Source organism: Lepidothrix coronata, unplaced genomic scaffold, assembly GCF_001604755.1.
Source record: "Lepidothrix coronata isolate B3197 unplaced genomic scaffold, Lepidothrix_coronata-1.0 Scaffold63, whole genome shotgun sequence".
NCBI classification, from domain to species: Eukaryota; Metazoa; Chordata; class Aves; order Passeriformes; family Pipridae; genus Lepidothrix; species Lepidothrix coronata.
Window position 1 is genome coordinate 4749498 of NW_016690243.1, and position 15334 is coordinate 4764831.

Consider the following 15334-nt stretch of genomic DNA (forward strand, 5'->3'; position numbering starts at 1 on the left):
ATACATGCCTGTTTTATGTAAATTATTATTGTTTGCAGTTCCAGGACTAGTAAACAAAGTTCTACTGCATGCTCTTGCTTCAATAGGAGACACTTCGTTTTATTGTATAAATCTTTCTTCCAGCCCAAACTATTCTATGACTCTATGATTCCACAGTTTTCTACAACAGAAAAATATACAAGAATTTTCATTTTAATTTTTCTTTACTGCTTTCCCTGCAGATGGTGGAGTCTTGCTCCAGCTACAGACCAGAAAATGAATAGAAAGTTTGAAAGAACTGAAGAATTGGAGTAAAATCTTTAGATAGAGTCGTAGAATCATTTAGGTTGAAAAAGACCTTTAAGATCATTGAGTGCATCCGTTAACGCAGCACTACCAAGTCCACCACTAAACAATGTCCCTAATTGCCACATCTGCACATCTTTCAAATACCTCCAGGGTTGGTGACTCAACCACTTTGTCTTGTTGAACCTCACACAGTTGTCCTCTGTCCACTGATGCAGCCTGTCCAGATCCCTCTGCAGAGCCTTCCTACCCTCCAGCAAATCAACACTCCCACTGATCTTAGTGTTGCTTGTGACTTGACTGAGAGTGCACTCGATACCTTATCGAGATCATTGATAAAGATATTAAACAGGACTGACCCCAATACTAAGCCTTGGGGAATACCACTGGGGACCAACCAGCAACCGAATGTAGCACCATTCCCCGCCACTCTGTGGGCCCAGCCATCCAGCTAGATTTTTCCTAGCGAACAGCGCACCCATCCAAGCCATGAGCAGCCAGCTTCTCCAGGAGAATGCTGTGGGAAATGGTGTCAAAAGCTTTACTAAAGTCCAGGTAGTCAGTGTCCACAGCCTTTCCCTCATCCACTAAACGGGTGGCCTTATCATAGACATTAGGTTAGTCAAAATAGGAAAGTTCAGTTACACAGTGACAAGGAAGAAGAGGTTATTTATGGAATGGAACAAAACCAGAGTTTTAATGAGCTTATTTAGTACAGTTGTCGATTATATGGAGGCAGTAGGTGACTGTTAATGAAGCATGTCCAACCAAATCAACTACCTACTGCCTTTTTTTCTGAAAATAAGTCCCAAGACTCTCAGAAGGCACTGTTTTAATACATTGCTTTCAGTGCCATGATGCATTAGGGAGATGCTTTAGACATGAATGAATTTAAAATAACATATTTTGGCTAGATTTGGGGTAATATTTAGAGGCAAAGGCCTAATAGTAATGTAGTGAGCGTGGAATGGCATGGATGGAGTCAGTGGTTAAGAACAAGGAGGGAAAGGAAAGCAGAAGACATAGTGCTGAGGGTGAAGCCAACAAGCAGTTGTCTCTGACAGAAGCCTTTGAGGAAACCTATTATTAATCCGCAGTGCTATTTCCAGCATGAAGAATTGTAGTTGGTTTAAGGATGAAGATCTGCCAACCTCTGTGCTAGAATTAAAGAAATACTTTGCAAAAGCAGTTGACTGTAACTTTTATGTGCCTGTGAGACTTAGCAAGCTACCAAAATCCATGTACCATCCCTGGTTAGGTAGCAGGAGCTGAAAAAGCTCAGTATGAGCACTGCTCAGAGAAATGTAGTTTGCAGTGTATTGTGAATTTTTGTCATCTGCCATAAAGTTGTGAGCCATGAGCATATGTGATCAAGTACAAGTTTTTTTCTGCTGTTGGAAATGAAATAACAAGGCGTATCACCACAGAGATCTTGCTACAAAGCATAGTGTCCTGAAGCATTCTCAGTGGTATCCTGAATGGAGAAGAATAATATATTTGTTGGATATACTTCCCAATCAACATTTCAAGGGTAGAATTAGCACAGTACTTTCTTTACATATAAATATAGCTCACTGAAGGAAGATATTCTTCAGAGGGAAAGACCGTCGTCCTTATCCAGCTGAGTTTTTTGTAACTATCATGTCGTCCGTGGCTTATAAAACAAAACAAGGGAAGCTTTCCAGTGAATAGGATTAAGGTAATAGAGCTGCACTGGTGGTGTTGTCCCCATGTTATATCTGATCTCAATATCAGGAAAACAGCTACAATCACATTTACATTAACATTCCTCAGCAGCTGTTGGATTATCTGTTCTACTTGTAGCAACAACATAGCATATCTTCTAATGGCAGGATCAAACCAATTCACGTGAACTCATTTAGAGTTAATAATTTTAGGTACAGGTAATTGAAAAAGATTTAAAAATTATTTCTAGCTTTGGAAAAACTGATCTTATCACCCAGAATCCCATCTCTGATTATTTCTTATCAATTCTCTTATCATTTTACCACGACTGTGTATTAAATAGTGCTGAAGCTCAGATGTCTAATTTTAGAAATTGAATGGGAAAAAAAAAAAGACTGTCTCTGCTTACCAGGTTCTTCTATTTCTGCCAAGTTAGCTTTATTATTACAAAGAGCTTGTTAATCTTATATTAACCTAAGCTTCTTCATTGTCTCTGAGAGGGAATACTGCTTTCAACCAAAATATTGAATTTGAGTAAATGAGTTTTGATCGCACAAGGGCATGTTCTGATGGCTTTCAGTAATACAGGGCACTGGCAAAGGTGATAGTCAAAAGAGAACAATGAACATCAGAAATAGGTCTTTGCTATTTTATAGGTCACAATGCTATTTTTGACATCACTATTAAATCATAAATATAGAGCTTATGTGATGGAAGTCTTTGCTTGAAACTTGGTAAATACTGTGTGGTGAACCACAGATACCATTGGAACATCCTTAAGTACTGCTATCACTATTTCCAGTCTGTGATTCAGTCTTCTCTGAGTTAAGGAAGGCATTTTTAAACATTGCTGTACTGAGGTTTTTGAACAAAACCATACAGTACACTCATATCTAATTTGTGGACAGAATTTGCTGATGCCCATGCTCTTTATTTGCTTTGTAAGCTCTTCTTTTACCACCAAGAACTTAGGCTTCTTCTGAGGTATGGAAACCTTCATTACCAAATGCATAAAACCTTGCTCCAGGAGAGCTTCTGAACCAACAAGATACAATACTATATCTATGGTTTGCTGATTTTTAAATTATGTTACATTTTCCTATCTGTTTTTCATCATTTAGATTTTAAGACCAAGTTCCTGTAAGGGAAATTACTGTTAGGGCAAGTATATGGACACTATTATCATTAGTAAATATAATAAAGTATTTTAATTAAAGTACTAACTTAGGAATGAGTACTAAGCCTATTAAGAATTTGAAATCATTTATTATTCAAGTAATAATATGATCATGAGAATTCTGTCTATGCAGTTTTTCTAAACCTTGTTGTTTTACCCAACCTTTGATTATGTTTATTTGCAGATTAAAGTGCAAGCAATGATCAGAGAATCAAAGGCAGTGTGGTTCTTTCTAGAATGACATTTAGTGTTAATGAACTAAAGATTTATACACAGCAGTCAAATAAGGACCTGTTTGTCTTCTTTATTGAAACCAAAACCAATAAGAACAGGATTGGAAAAAAACTAACCCAACAACCAAACAAAAACCAGGAACTGAAAACTCAAGGAATTTGAACTTTTGCAGCTTCTTTGTTGTAATTTTTGGAGGGCAGAGGAGCAGGTAGCTGACTTCTCCATTCCCATAGAACTACTGACACTCCCACTGATTTTTTTTCCTGAAAGCCGTGGACAGCGTTTCTTAGGCCACTGTAGGGCTTACATGTAGTTAGTCAGGCAGCCAGACACTGTTAGTTTATGCAGTAATCCTGCAGACTTTCAAAGGATGCTGTCCTTGATAGCACTCTCCCTTTAGTTCTTATGAATAAGCTGGGAGGCACCAGCACAGAAATGCTACTATCCCAGAATACTCTCATCTCTGTGTACTGCATGCACTTTGGCAAATTAAATTAAAAGCTGTGTCATGTTAGCCTTGAGTGAAAAGTGTGAAAATATATATATATAGACATGGACATAGTTTAATAATAACTAAAAGATAAATGGTCTGAAATATATCAAGAATATGGAATTGTTCACTGTTCCAACTGATCTGTTTGATCATTGCTAACAGCACTTGTGTCACTCAAAAAGAGAGAAGGTACGGTGTAACCTGCATTTCTTGCTGACCCTATGAGGTAATCAGCTAGCCAGAATTAAGCATTTTCTTTCATGTTGCTTGATTTTCCTTTTACTGATTTACCACAGTAATTTCTTAAAGATGTGAATTCTTTTGTTGGACCAGAAAAAGCCAGTGTTAACAGATTTCAGTTGGTGCTGAAATTTTATGCTAGCAGAAATTGAAGCTGGCAACAAAAATCATCACAGGACTTTGGAAAAGAAAAATATTTTTATCTGGGTATTTTAATCTCCCTTAAATATAGACTCTGAACTCTCATTCTAGTTTCAGAACATTTGGAAAAGATTTAACCTTACTTTTTCCCCCCATCCTTTTCAATTGGGAAACATATGCTGGGTGGCATAATTTTATTTCATTTCTTCTGGATGTTTACATGCAGAGACACAGCCCATAATATTTGAGATTGTATTGAAAGTTTTTGTTGTTCCCTAGAACCTGCAATGATGCTAGCACTAGTTCTTACACCTAAATATTTAGCTGTTTCTTTTTTTACATATCGTTTTGCATCTGAGTTCCTTTTGTACAGGCGTATGAAGGTTTGCGGATTGTAGTGAATTATCTCAGGGTTTGATTTGGGTTTTTTAGTTGTATTTCTGAACAATTTTCAGTGAATTAGGAAATCTGAATGTTGCCCCTTTTGATATAGTGTGTCATAAATCCATCTGGATTTTTTGTAGCATTTTTACTTCCATGAAAGCAATCAGATGTATTTTGGAGAGAACATATGGCTTTTTCTGAAATACCTTTAAGATTAACACATGTATAATGCAGTGAATTAGCCTAGTAATCTTTTTCTGTAATAAAATGCAGGATAGATAAGCAAAACATTTTGACTGTGTTATTTTTAAACATTTATGTAAATGTCTTCACATAAAATGTGTTTTTCATTAAGAATAGCTGTGGTGTATATAGTGGTCTCTGTTCTATTCCTTGTTTTATTGGTACACATCCAGTTACTCAGTGTGTTCATGGAAGTGTCATAGGACAAAAATACTTTGTTTTGCCTCTCTGTACAGACACAGGTAGCAGCAGACATCTGAAATCATGGCTGTATAATTCCCAATAGTCTGCCATTGGTGAAGAGTATAGAGGAAGGATTAGGGTCTTTGATGATGAGTGTATGAGCCTTGTTGAACGGTAAATTGCTTCCCTGGGGGTTCTGCTGTTTGCCAAGGAACAGCAAGAGCTGAGTCGATGTACGGTCAGGCAGGGACATCACCAGGAAGGGCTGAGGGTGCAGGGCAGGTCTTGGTGCGCCTTTATTTAGGCTGTGATTGTAGCCTATCTGTGATAAAAACTCTCATACTGCTTTAGGCTTGTAAGGAAGAGCCAAACAGCATCCTGCTCTTTTAGTAGGACACCATGACATGTCATCATGCCAGTGTGCATAAGAAAAGCAAGTAATGTGCAGAAAAATCATCTGACTGTAGTTTATGAATGAATTCTTGACTCATTGTTCAGATATGGTTTTCAAACAGTAAAAGGGCTTGTAAAAAACATTTTCTAAGATGTCTGGATTTCCATGTCCAGTAAACATCAGCTGCTCCTCAGGAAGCACAAGACATTTTCAACAGCTGTCCTATAAATCGGATTTATCTTTGAGGGTGTTTTGTTCTCGAAGTAAGCACTTTTTGGAAATAGCAACCACTGTAGATCAGTTGGGAGGATGTATAGACAGATATTGCATGGCTGTACAGGGATGTTTGCCAGTTTCATTTACTGCTGTTTTTGTGACAGATTAAATCCAATGGTGAGCTGCTCATTAAAAATGTTCAGCTGCGGCACGCAGGGAGGTACATGTGCACTGCTCAGACAATTGTGGACAACTCCTCAGCTTCAGCAGACCTTGTGGTAAGAGGTAAGGTCCTCAAGGTAATACAGAAATATGGCTGGTTTTTACCTGGACAAGCAGTGTTCCTAATTGTTTAGAATATATTATTTCCCATCAATAGATGACAAATTAAAATGAGAAGTGCATGAACATGTAAAGGCCTAAAAGTCTACTCAGGGTACTCATTCGGTTGCAGACATTTAGAGGTCTAACTGAGCATGTATCTTCCTGAAAAGCAATAAAGATTTTTTTATTATAGGTATTTTCCGTATGTTAAAGCAATTTTTAGAAAGTTTAATTTGATGTTTAATATTAAAAATAGATTTCAAGGATCATTTCAATGTGTTCAATATATAACATTTTTAAGCCTCTTCTCTGTTCTTATAAAGCTTTTTGGATTAAATTATTGTGTATAATACTAGGCCTAGATTAAAAGGATTCCTAGTTTTCAAATGAAACCAGGACATTTGAGTTTAAGTTTATCACTCAGTTTTTAACTGATTCATGTCTGTTAAGTGTTAACTGCAGTCTCAAAATGCTTTTCGTGCTCATATAATATGTATCCTACAAGAACTGTTACAATGTGAAATTTTAATAACCTGAGTTAAATTCACATTCTTTGGGCATTTGCTCTGTTTTGTTCCTCTAGGCATAACACATTCAGAAGTGCTAATGGTCTGTAGTGCTGACAATTCAAAGCAGACATAACTTTTACTTTCAGCTGCATTGCTTTTTTGTTTTGCCCCACCTTCCAGTTATGCTCTACAGCTGTATAGCAGCTGAAGTATAGCCAGTGTCTTGGTTCTGAATTTCTGTCATCTGAGGATGTTGTGGACTTGAATATTTCTGTATTAAATTTTTACTGGGTGTCAACTGCCTGTGACTGGTCACCAGTTTTGGAAAAAATGTCAAAGCAAATATGATGAATGGTGAAACTGCAGAATATATCTGCAAACTGAAAGAGAAGTCTCTGTTAATGTTCCTTAGTATTATGTAAGAAATTCCTTTTAAAAATAAAAGGAGAGACAAGGTGCTTTATGTAGCTTCTGATTCCCTTTCCAAGCCAGTAGTTAGAATCATTGCTCGGAGGTTATGTTGTGGAAGACACGAACATTTGTTTTATGCTCAACATTTAGATATTAATACAGTGAACACAGTTCTGCTTATTGCTGAGTAATTCTTAGTACCAGTTTTGTCAGTGGAAGACAGCATCTTACAGGGGCAAGGGTAAATATGAAATATGGCAAAGGTTACATTATAGTTTCACTGCATTGGTAGAAAGAGGCATCAGCAAAGTATGAAAACAGGGGTGAGTTCCAGAGCATCTCATCAGTGAAGTGGTAAAGGATATCCGCTGTCACTGCAGGCACATATTTTTGTCAGTCCACAAAACAATTTAACAGTTCATATGGATTGTTCTATGTGATCTTACTTAAATTGCTGATGTGTTCAGAATTGCTAGTGATACTAGCACACTAAAGACTGTGAGGCCCCTTAGTGCACAGCAGACCTTACTGGCCCTGCCCAGCCTCACCCAGCGCATCCACTCATGCAGCTGCCCATGGGCCCAGGAGCCTTGCCCAGATCAGCCCTGGACCTTGCCCTGACTGGGGCTGTGTTACAAATGTGCCTGCTTCCAACTCTGTCTCTGGACCTGCCTCCTGGATGTGCTTCAGGCCTGTGCTCTGAGTAGCTGTCTCCTGGATGGACTTCTTGGATATATGCAGCAGTCTGTCACTTGGATGCACCTGGCCCACTGCCCTTAGTTTCTAGGACTGCTGCTCTGCCCTGTGGAACTGTGCCCCGTTACTGAAAGAAGTGTCAACCCTGGGGTTAGTTGTGGGTCCTGTCTAAGCTTTCCTGAGGGAGCAGCTGGCCCTTGGTGTTTCCTGACTGGTGCCTAAAAAAAATTCAGGGAGAAAAAAAAAACTCTGAGGCAAATTAGTTTTGGAGGTGAGATAAGGAAAGGATTTTAATTTGTGTCTCTGAAGCATAAGATTACAAGGCACGTGCACCTCCGTGTCTCAGATGTTACAATTTATAATATTCTCTCTCCAGTCCCTGTTTTCATCCACCCTGTGGCTTTTGCCCTGATCCATCCCCATCCCACCCCTGGGGAATTGGGACTGGGGGCTTTTCAAGACTCTTTTTTCATCAATCTTTATCTTCTTTGAGGTACAGGGGGCATATATTCAGCCAGTTCTTGACTGTACTTTTGTGGTTTAGGCCAAGGTACAAGCATTCTCTAAACAGAACAGGCCTGTCTTAAAGGGAGACTAAGCATTTCTACTGGAATTCAGGAGGTAGAATTGATATGGGGAGCGTGGAATGGAGTAATAGGGTCGAAAATCTATGTTGCTTCTGTGCTAACGGTAAGGGAACAAGGCTGCTGCTTCTAAATCTACTTCTGCTATATAACTACTTATAAAACTTATAAAAATTAGGAAAATCAAAAAACTAGATGGACCTTAAGGCATCATGACACATTCCATTTTCAGATATTGATGGTGAGGTGAGAAGCTCTAAGAGATATCTCCTGAAGAAAGAAGCAAACTTGCTGGGACTCATGACCTTTTCATATCTTTCAGCCTGAGGGCTTCTGAATCGGGTCTCTCATCAGGCCTTACCTACCTGTGTCCTTAGAGCTGGGGCAGCAGATATGTGTGTTACCAGGATGGAGAGTTGACCAACAACCCTCATCTTAAAAATCAACTCTTAACAACTTCTGCTTTGTGCATCCTCTGTGAAGGATGTAAGAGGCTGTTTCCACATCAGTGACATATTTAGTCCTTACCTTGAAAGGGTGGTCTGAGGAATGAAATTGCTTGCTTGTTAGAAGGATACATTAATTGAAACTGGTAGTATATGTCTTTGATTCAGTTAATTTTGAGTCCTTTTGCTCAGATGTACAGAGAAAATAAAGAGCTCAAGAGCTGAAGATACATTTGGCACATGCTGTGTTTAGATCTGATGTAGAAATCTCATTCCATTCTTTTTGTTGAGTTGTTTTTGTTTTGTTTTTCTGTGGTTACTGTGTAAATACTGCAGAGAAATGTATCATGTTATTGTTGGGTTTTTTTAATATTCTCTGGGGCTTGTTTAGTCAGATTGTTGGATAATTATCTGAATTATGTTGGCATATTATTATGTCTGAATGTGAAATGAGAAAATACTTCTCAACAGTTGTATCTGTTTTTACACAGCAGTTAATATATATCAGATAACTGTGTATCATATAAAACAGAAGCATAATAACAAAACCAGAACAGTCAATGTGAATAGAATGATCTGAAAATATATATAAACCAAGGTTTTAAGTAGGTGCTAAGATCTGGATTACCTAACTAATATAAGTTTGGGGGTTTTAGCACAGCTTACAACATGGTGGTGTCTTTTAAAGACAAAGATCCCTTTACTCATATGTATGTACCTGCACACTCTCTTCTTAACTTTTTTAGTCTCTGAAAAATTCACCTGTGCCTGTTAATCTGCACATTTTGGCCTCTTCTGGGGACTAAAGCACAAACAACAATAAAAAAGTTACCCTCACAAAGCAGAGATGTGGGAATAGTAGTAATTAAAGAACATTTTTAAAAATTAAAAAGTGCATTTAGAAAAATTTAAGCGTTCACTTCCGCAGGGTTTCTTTCTGTTATTACTGTTCAGAATTAAACCAGAGGAGATTTGTTGAAGAAATGTAATACTGTTTATTAGGTTTAATGTTACACCTGGAAAAAAAAGGCAAGTTTTGGGAACAGAGGCCTATCTCTTCAGATCTGAAGTACAACTAACAAACTTAAGCCAACTGTGGATTGAGAATAATTGCTGTTATTTTAGCATAGCTGCTTACATAGCAGAGCAGAAATAGTATTTAATACTTGAAAAGCATAGATATGAGACTCTGAAATAGTTTAGTCCAGGCAACTTCTACCTGTAATGATTTAGCTGGGTGTTGGGAACATAGCAGTATGTCATCAAGCCAACATCTGAATCTATTCATGACTTTTTATATTGACTAGACCTATGCATTTTGAAATGAATCTTTTTAATTATCTGTCTTTTAAAGATAAAGGAAATACTCTTTAGAAATAATTTTATAGGTCCATCTTGATCAAGACTGAAAGGGGAGACATGGAATGACTGTTTTGTCAAAAGTGTTTTTTCTCTTTGAGCTTAGTGCTTCTGTTCCTTTGTGGTAGTCTTTGTGAGGTAATTCTGGTGCACAGAGGTTGTTCCATTTACCCATGTAGTTTACAAGACAGTTTTTAGTTCAATGGGTATAGTGGATTCCACATTTTGGCATGGATTTTTGAAATTCTTGTGAGAAGGGCTTTGTTGAACTGTAGAGATTTCACTTAAGTTATATTAGTCTGTAGGATGTATCAGTCTGATGATGGGTCTACCACACTGGGATAATATGAAGGCCAAGAAAAATGTAAAGTGGTCTATTTGAAATTTCTTTCAAATTTTCTACAATATCAGTTACAAAATTTTCCATATAACTTGCAGTTAGGGCAATATGGCACAAGCAGAAGTGTGGGTTAAAGGTGGGCCACCAAGAAGGTCATCATCGGGTGGAATTTAAGAGGAAGATTTTGTATACTTTTTCTGACTCTGAGTTCACTTGTTTTTGAAAAAGCACAGCAACATTTTCAAAGTACTGTCTTTTCACTTAAGATCTTAACATTATTTAGGCAAGAGTCATGGAAGTTTCATTTGGTAGTTACTAAATGCAAAAGCATCTGTCCTCTGAATCACTCTGTAGAATATTAGAAGAACTTTCATTTTCAGAATATTCAATTTGTGAATTGAACTACTGTTTGGTTTTTTTTCAGGTCCTCCAGGCCCTCCTGGAGGTATAAGAGTAGAAGAAATTAGAGACACTGCTGTAGCACTTACGTGGAGTCGTGGAACAGACAATCATAGCCCTATTTCTAAATACACTATCCAGTCAAAAACTTTTCTATCTGAAGAGTGGAAAGATGCTAAAACAGGTAAGAGTAATGCCAGAAATAATAAAGTCAATAGGTTTTTAAGTTTATTGTTAGAAAGCTTGGCTGATCAGAAAATAGTCACAATGAAAGGAAACCAGGAATGCTATTAATGTCTGCTGCAGGGTTTAGGAATGGGTACTGTCCTGTCAGTGTGTTGTCAACAGGTTTGTTCCCAGCACTTGGAGGGCCTGAACTCAATATCAAGAAATAGAGAAAAGAACAGGCTGGAGTTGTTACCTGTTTCTTCCCTCTTTCCTTGTTGCTTGAAACATTCAATATCACCTACTAGAATTATAAAATTTATTTACAGGTTAATTTGGATGACAGGCAGATGTCTTCGCTTCTGTATTTGTTATGGAGAAAGTTAATTAAAATGGTCTACTTTTTCCTGGGAGCTGGCTAAGTTCCAGTTGTATTAAAACTGGCACTCCTAGAGAAAACATAGCTAAGATTATCCTTCTAACCACTGGATGTCATCACTGTGCCACAAAATTGCAGTAAAGGAGGCACCTATCTGAGCATAGGATATGCTAGCGTATTTTTTTTTGCAAGATTTAACATAAATGCATAAATTTTAAAATATTGTTGAACTACTAACAACTTTGAATGCTTTATGAAGGATAGCATTGCCACAATTCATATGGAATTTCCATATCAATATGATTCACTATCCTACCCTAATAAATTATAACTAAAGTGCTTTTTTATGGAATTAGGACATCACTTACTTAACATCTCTAAATACTGAGAGTAGTAATAGTTTCAGTGACTGTCTTTCTTTTAAGTTGTCACTTGAAACTACAGGTGGATGTGTAAGAAATAGAATGACGTATTGACCTGAAAATCTGTTACAATTTTTAGAGTAAAAGGTTAAAAATACTAGGCCTACTGCCTTAAATAATATTTTTCTTTCAGACTATGTACTATATGTAGCTCTACTGGATATAATTACCTCCATCAGCACTAATATATAACTTACATGAAAGTAACCTGGAAAATAAAACTAGAAGGTTCCCAAGTCCCTTCCTATCTCTTATATCTTATTTATAGTTTCTGTAGGATAGATTTCTTAGAACTTTAAAAAAATAATTAATGTAGAAATTAGAGCTGTTCAAATAGCTCATTATTTGGTTCAGTAAAATACATGCAGCAGGGAGGATGCTTTTAGACCAGCCTCTACTTTCTTTAGGATAAATTACATTATATTTCCTGTTACTTTTTTTTAATTCTTAATTTAAAAAAAAATAACTATGAAGAAACAAGATTGTAGGAAGATATAGGAAGAATTTATGAACAGTGGGTAGCAACTCTGATACAGCTTCCTTCTGCACTGCATGTTCCTGGAACTAGAAATGTATGTGTAGGAGATAAAAGTGTTGGTTTCAGATCTTTACTTTGGTTCAGAGCAGACACTTGAAACTGTCCTCTCACGTCTCAGGAAGATTCCCTATTTGCAGTGTTATAGACATGGTGGGATGAGCTTTTCTGCATCTCTGAAGTTCTCTGCTTCACAGAATTCTTGAGCTAGTCATTAAGACATGCATTTGAGTCTTATCGTGTAACATGTTGAGTGGGATTCACATCTTGAGTGGGAGATTGTTGAATTCCTTTTTAAAGAAGCTAAGAGAAAATATATAAATTATTAATTTCTGAAAAGTTGAAATTACCCATTCTAGTGTTTTCAAAATTGTTGCTTTTTCGTTTGAACCACACTGAGGAATTTTGATAAATAGATGGTTCCCTCAAAAAATAGGTTAAATCACCATGGTAACCATCACTGGCACCACAGCAAACTTTTACTTAATTGCTAGGATGCTCCCATTTTGGCTCAGTATTCACTTTCATCTGAAAGAAGCATGATGAACAGTCCAAACTGATCTCTCATTAGTGTTTAGGCTATCACTTAATGCTGCTAATTTTCAATGTGTGAAATGAGAAAATATACTTAGGTGTTGAAAATGTTGTTGTTATTACTTCTACCATTGTTCTGAATCATTCATACTGAGTTTCATAATACTGAGTGTGTTTTATGAAAGTGTATTTTATTTCACAGTATGGAAATATGTATGAATGGGTTAAGTAATGAGTTGTTTACATTGATGTTGCTCTTTCCAGTTAAGGGGATCAGATTCTCACTGTGTTGTAGATTTTTAATTTTTCTGGTAATTTATGTGACTGTAAAATTTAATTAAGAAACTGAAAGTAGTAGCCCAGGAAAAGGAATGTGAATTTATATCATAGCTCAGATGGTATTGGAGGTTTGCAGTGGCTCTACTGCCTAGACAGGAATATAATTTGAGTAAGGATGAGGGAGAGTGGTGAGCAGGTAGAAAGAAAAATAGAAAGTGTTTTTCTTTCTCCTTCAGAGCCTCACTTTGGAATGAAAAATTTAATGATCATTAGGAAGAGGAAAGTTGTGTCATCATCTAGTGCTCACACTGTTATGCCCAGGTCTTTTGCAGGCATTGAATTCATATTTTAATTCCAAATCAGCTGCCTTTCCAGTGCAGAATATCTCATTTCTCATCTCCCTCTGAACCCAGGACTCTAATTTGACAAACAACTCTTGGCCCATGCAGTAAATGAAAATACTCTGTATTTCCAAAACTCCAGGTGGCTATAGAAACAACCCTGTTTGTGAATTGCAGACAGTCACGAGTTACTCATTTTATTTATGGTAAAGAAGCTCATCTTTATGAGAATAATAAGTATTTTCACAGGAATGACAAGAACACTTATCCTTGTTGGGTTAGAACTAGACAGCAAGTTGTAACATGCTCGCTAATAAAGTGCACCAAAGTAGAACCACATTTTATAAACCACTCTCTATCAATTGATCAAACACTACGTCTAGCCCTTGTCTCTCCATATCATGAATTTTTATTTTCCTGTTTCTGTATTCCAGATTTTTCATTGCATTTGTCTGTAGGTAAAATGAAATTCTACAACTACAATATGTAATTAGGAAGGAAATCTCATACTACATGTACTAGTTCACACCCAGCTGAGACTTACAAGTCTATAAGGTTTATTCAAGATGTTTCATAGTTTCCAAATTCCCAATGCCTGCCACTAGTACTAGTTGTAAAATATGGTATTCCTGATGTACAACATTGTTTCCTCCAGTTGGCTATGTGTAGTTGCAGAATTGTAAAAGTTTTGACAAAATCAGACAAATTGTTGATGATCTTATTGTAAAAATGCTGTTTCCTAAAGCATTTAGTCCTTTTTTTAGATCCATCAGATATTGAAGGAAATATGGAATCTGCTACAGTGATTGATTTAATTCCATGGATGGAATATGAGTTCCGGATAATTGCAACAAACACTTTGGGAACAGGAGAACCCAGTATGCCATCACAGAGGATTAGAACTGAAGGCGCTCGTACGTAAACAGAAAATATCGAGTTCTTTTAATGTGTTTCCTAATTTTCACATTTTTATTAATTACTTTTTTAGTTTTGGTTTTTATTTGAAAAAATCACTTCATAGGATTCAAGTCCAGAGAATATGTTTTCAGCTACCCATTACTGTAGATTTTATTAAGCAAATATCAAACTGTCCACAGCATCAAAGCAGACAGCAAAGAAACATCATGATATGGCAAATATGTCTCCATTACTGAATCAGAATCATACTGTGTCTTTCAGAGATCCCTCACTGTATCTGTCAGTCAGATTGTGTGTGTATGAATGCATGCACATGTTTGGGACCAAGGTACAAGACTTCAGAAAAAACACACGTGTTTAACAAGTGAAATCTCCGTTTGCCATTTGGTTTGTATTCTAACTAGAGAGTACATGATAGGATGTGTGTTATACTGGATAATGCCAATTTTCTGTGATTGAAGGTTTGGTCTTGCGTCTTCTTACTCCGTGTCAAAGATGTGACAGTATCCAACACAACATACACCCTTATCAGTCTAATTGCTCAGTGTTAGTAACTCAGAGCATATTTAAGGATATACTCTAGGCTCAGGCACATCCTTTTTAAAATGAATTCTCCAGAATGAGGAATTAGGTGTTATTATTCAAGATAATACATTCTGGTTCGACTGTACAAAGGAGATAACAGCAATGTTCTAGGAGGTAATGTAACACTACAAAAAGAACATATCCAAAAAATCCTGTATACCACGTACTAGCACCCGTGTGCAATCTAGATATATTTATAATTGTTGTCCTAGGACTTGAGATTTGAAACTAAAAATGAAAAACCAAAGTATAAAAGTTAACTTTTGCAATTACACAGATACAGAGAGAAATAATGCTTATGGATGGAATAGGGATAGTGTCCTGCAATTTGCAGTGTGCCACATTCATGGCATTTCTTATAGTCTCCCCCAAAATGGCATATCCTTCAGTTTTGTAGTAGAATGCAAAGCTTTTGGAAAAGGTAGTCTGTTT

At 36.8% G+C, this 15334-nt stretch overlaps 1 protein-coding gene across 1 annotated transcript in view; it reads left to right on the top strand.

The window, feature by feature from the left end:
* The window catches only part of CNTN1 (contactin 1), a 241077-nt gene that overhangs the window by 191914 nt on the left and 33829 nt on the right, over window positions 1–15334 (top strand). Inside the window, exons 15-17 of the mRNA XM_017817884.1 lie at window positions 5841–5961; window positions 10770–10928; window positions 14164–14313. Of these exons, the coding sequence (XP_017673373.1) occupies window positions 5841–5961; window positions 10770–10928; window positions 14164–14313 (430 nt within the window). The remainder of the gene's footprint in view (window positions 1–5840; window positions 5962–10769; window positions 10929–14163; window positions 14314–15334) is intronic.